This window comes from Alligator sinensis, unplaced genomic scaffold (assembly GCF_000455745.1).
Source record: "Alligator sinensis unplaced genomic scaffold, ASM45574v1 scaffold973_1, whole genome shotgun sequence".
In the NCBI taxonomy this organism is placed as follows: Eukaryota; Metazoa; Chordata; order Crocodylia; family Alligatoridae; genus Alligator; species Alligator sinensis.
The window spans coordinates 661,696-665,545 of NW_005842622.1; the positions used below are offsets into that span (position 1 = coordinate 661,696).

Below are 3,850 nucleotides of genomic sequence, written 5' to 3' on the forward strand. Positions count from 1 at the left end.
TCTCCCCATAGCTTTGTGTCATCTGCAAACTTGGACAGAGTACATTTCACTCCCTTGTCCAAGTCACTGATGAAGACATTAAAGAGTATTGGTCCAAGGACCGAGCCCTGCGGGACCCCACTGCCCATACCCTTCCAGGTCGAAACCGACCCATCCACCACGACTCTCTGGGTGCGACCCTCCAGCCAATTCGCCACCCACCAGACTGTGTAGTCATCCAAGTCACAGCCTCTTAACTTGTTCACCAGTATGGTGTGGGATACCGTATCGAAGGCCTTCCTGAAGTCTAAGTATACGACATCCACCCCTCCTCCTGTGTCCAGGCGTTTCGTAACCTGTTCATAAAAAGAGACTAGATTGGTCAGGCACGATCTGCCTGCCACGAACCCGTGCTGGTTTCCCCTCAGCATAATTTGTCCTGCTGGCCTCTCGCAAATGTGAGCCTTGATAATTAATGTGAGCCTTGATAATTGTTAGTTGAGGCAGATAACTTATCTGCCTCAACTAAAAATGATCCTTGTACATCACCCCATCCCTCCCACTTCTGTTTCTTCCTATTCTGTGTCCTTTCCCCTTTGTCTTCTAAAATGCTTTTGGCCACTTATGGGGGGTGCATCTACACATGCACTTTCCTGTGGAGTTGACTAATTAGCTCCATAATAAAGCATCACAGTCTGCACATGCACCAGTATTAGGGTGCAGTAAATTAACAAGCTCTGCCATAGAATAATACTGTCCAGGACAGTACTGTCCTACAGCAGAGTGGTTAGATGAGCTGCAATGCATGTGTAGACTGTGATGGGCTGGCTGGGCACAATGGTGCTACAGTGCAGGGTTAGCTGCTCAATGCCGCCACCCTCAAGCCTGGGGCTGACCACCCGGACCCCCTCCAGCATGGAGGTGCTCCTCCCTGGCTCAAAATGCTGTGGTCCCAGGCACGTGTCTAAACGCTGTACTCGGGAGTAGTTTTCTCTGAGGTGAACTGTGCCAGAGTTTATTGCTCTGAGTTAATTATTTGTGTAGCTGCACCCACTATTACCAACATATGGGCTTTTCAGAATCAGATTGCCAGTTTATACAGATATCGGCTTAAAGAAAAAATAATCCACTGAAAACTTCTTTCACCTTGTTGATCAGACAACACTCTCTCTAACCTACAAATATCAATGAATATGTTTTGTGTTATACAATCTACCTGTAGGTTATAGATATGAATCTGGTCTGTAGGTTTTCTGAATTAGGCTTCAGTCTGATGCACTATTTCTATCACTAGGTTGTCTAGGAGGAGAAATAGTAGTATTAAGCCACGATCTTCTAAGCGATATTCCCAAAGACTCCAAAACAAAGACGACCTGGGAAAAATCTGTGCTGCAGTGGAAGAGGCCTCCCTACATGAACAAGTGACAAGATCTGAGGCTACAGCACCTGCTAAATGCTCTGAGGCATTTCCTGAGAAATCAGCTCTCAAGGAAATAGAGGAGAGATTCCCCTTTGTAGAGATCAGTGTCAACGATCGCAGTAGTGCTGAGTTACATCTACAGGGGAATGTGCCAGAGACAGCAGATGAGGTCTCCAGAATCATCTGCCTGAGCTCAAATGATGAGTCTCCCCCAAAAAATGGAATGGTAGAAAACCAGTCAGTACTTGAAGCCTCTGTGCTTGTGGTCTCTCAGACCCCAGAAGCAAATGGGGCAAGAGGAAGCCGGGGTGCATCTAAGCTGAAAATAGCAAATATACTCACTACCAAAGCCACCATAAATGAGGAGCCTAAGGAGGTTGATGGCTGTGCTCTGGGACCACAGGATAAACAGACTCCTGGAAAGGAGCTTTCCCAGGATTTAAAAGACAATGCAGGGACCCCTACGGGCTCCCGATCAAGCCGATGCTCTGTGCGCCGTAGTCTGATGGGTAAGACTTCCCTCACCCGCAGAACATCATTGGCAGAGAAGTACTCGTTAGCCAGCAAAAGGGAAAGTATGATCCGGAAATCTGTCAGAAATTCTTCTAAGAAGAAAATTCGGAAGTCATCTCAAGTCTCCAACAATGTGAACTGTAAGTTTCTAAGGTTTACCAAACCACTTTGCTTTGTGCTCTGCCCACATGGCCTACTGCAGTTAAATATTTCTTTCTGTTGCCCATATAACGTCACACAGGAAGTCAGTGAAGCTGATTCCTCTTAGCAGCCATGTAAAGGGTGCTGTGGACTACTGATTCTAGAGCCTCCCTATTTTCAAAAGGAGAGCCAGGGTCAGAATTTTCAAAACCTAATTAAAAGTGGTAAGGAGTTTCTTTATTTTAACTTGCAGTGGCAACAGGTTTCTATCTCTAGAGGGGGAAGGAAAACTAGGTTTAAATATCCCATTGCTGTGGTGATAGGAAGGAAACAACATTGTCTTAGCGCAAAACAACCAAAAAGCAGCATTTCCCCACTGTGCCAGGCATGTATGAAATCCAAAAAGTAAAGAAAGAACCGGTGTCCTAGTAAGATAGCTTCTGAAATGTAAATGCTGTGGGGAAAGTCTTTGTAATCTAAACAGAGGGAACTCAGTCCAGTTACAAAGGAGGAAAGCTATTACACTAACAGCCTTCCAGTTGTGTTGATACATAGCATTTTAACCAAGGTATTTCTATTTGTTTATTTATTTTTAACATACAGACAAGCAGTTCTTGAAGAGTTACCTATGAAAAAACACAGATTGGAAGCATTTGCACATAGTTTAATATGCAGTTGCACAGCAGTTGAGCTGTTTGAGAACTGTGCTAGAGACTGAGAATCTCCCCACCAGGGGTTGGCAACCTCTGGTCCCTGGACCAGAACTAACCCACAGGGTTTTGAATCCAGCCTGGAAAGGTCTAACTTGGCCTGGGAAGGGAGCAGCATGCGGGTGTGCCATGTTACCCATCCCCTCTACAGTCCTCCCTGTTGCACTGTCTCCTTTCACTTGCTGAAGAGGGGTTGGTTACCTGCAATGAGAGAAGTGCAAGAACATGAGCTTTGGGGAGGGGCCCCAGCCTGGGGTGGCAAGTTGCCAGCCCCTGCTCTGTACTAGTGAATTTTATGTAAAGCTGTCCTGTGACATTGCCCAAAACACTTCCTAAGCAAAAGTGAACTACCCAATCCTGGCAGTGTTCTCTGCAGTGGAGTTTGAAGAAGCACTGTTGAAAAAGTTTTGTTAAGTCAGTTTGGATAGTGGCTATTGCTGCTCTTTGGAATACTTTGCTGACAGTTTTATGTAACGGTAGTTCAACTTCTTTGAGTACATAAAGTTTGAGTCCTTTGTTAGGGATTAATGGTTTACACTTATCTGAAATTATTTTAAATTCATTTCAGGTAGGACATGGCCTTGCAAAATAAGTGGGAATGTAACTATCTTGTTGCAAGTACATGGGATGCTATTTTTCTGAGCTAATATAAAGTCAGTTATGTCTGCTTTTACCGTTCTGGAAAGCAAAGTGTACTAGAGATATTTGATTTGGATAAATAACTGGTAGAAAGAATTGACTGGCCCCCAATGTCCTTAAAAAGTGTGACAAAAATGCACCCCAAGTTAGAAGAGAGGAACTGAGTGGCCTTTTACTGTGGTCTTTTCCCAGGTGTGTGTGTGTGTGTGTGTGTGTGTGTGTGTGTGTGTGTGTGTGTGTGTCTCTGTCTCTCTCTCTCTCGTGTAAATTGGGTTGTCTAGTTAAGGAGCTGGGGACTTCTCAGTGATATGGAGAACTTATTCTTTCTTGAAGTAAGGGGAGTCAAGTTCTTTGAAGAGCTCTTTATGTACTATGTATTTCTATTATGTAATAAGTAGTAGCAAACTTAACTAAATCCTGCAGCAATGCCATGAATGTGGGGTAGGGA

At 44.6% G+C, this 3,850-nt stretch overlaps 1 protein-coding gene across 1 annotated transcript in view; it reads left to right on the forward strand.

The window, feature by feature from the left end:
* Positions 1 to 3,850, forward strand: part of INCENP (inner centromere protein) — a 34,689-nt gene that overhangs the window by 6,170 nt on the left and 24,669 nt on the right. Inside the window, exon 3 of the mRNA XM_014524533.2 lies at positions 1,274 to 2,052. Within this exon, the coding sequence (XP_014380019.2) occupies positions 1,274 to 2,052 (779 nt within the window). The remainder of the gene's footprint in view (positions 1 to 1,273; positions 2,053 to 3,850) is intronic.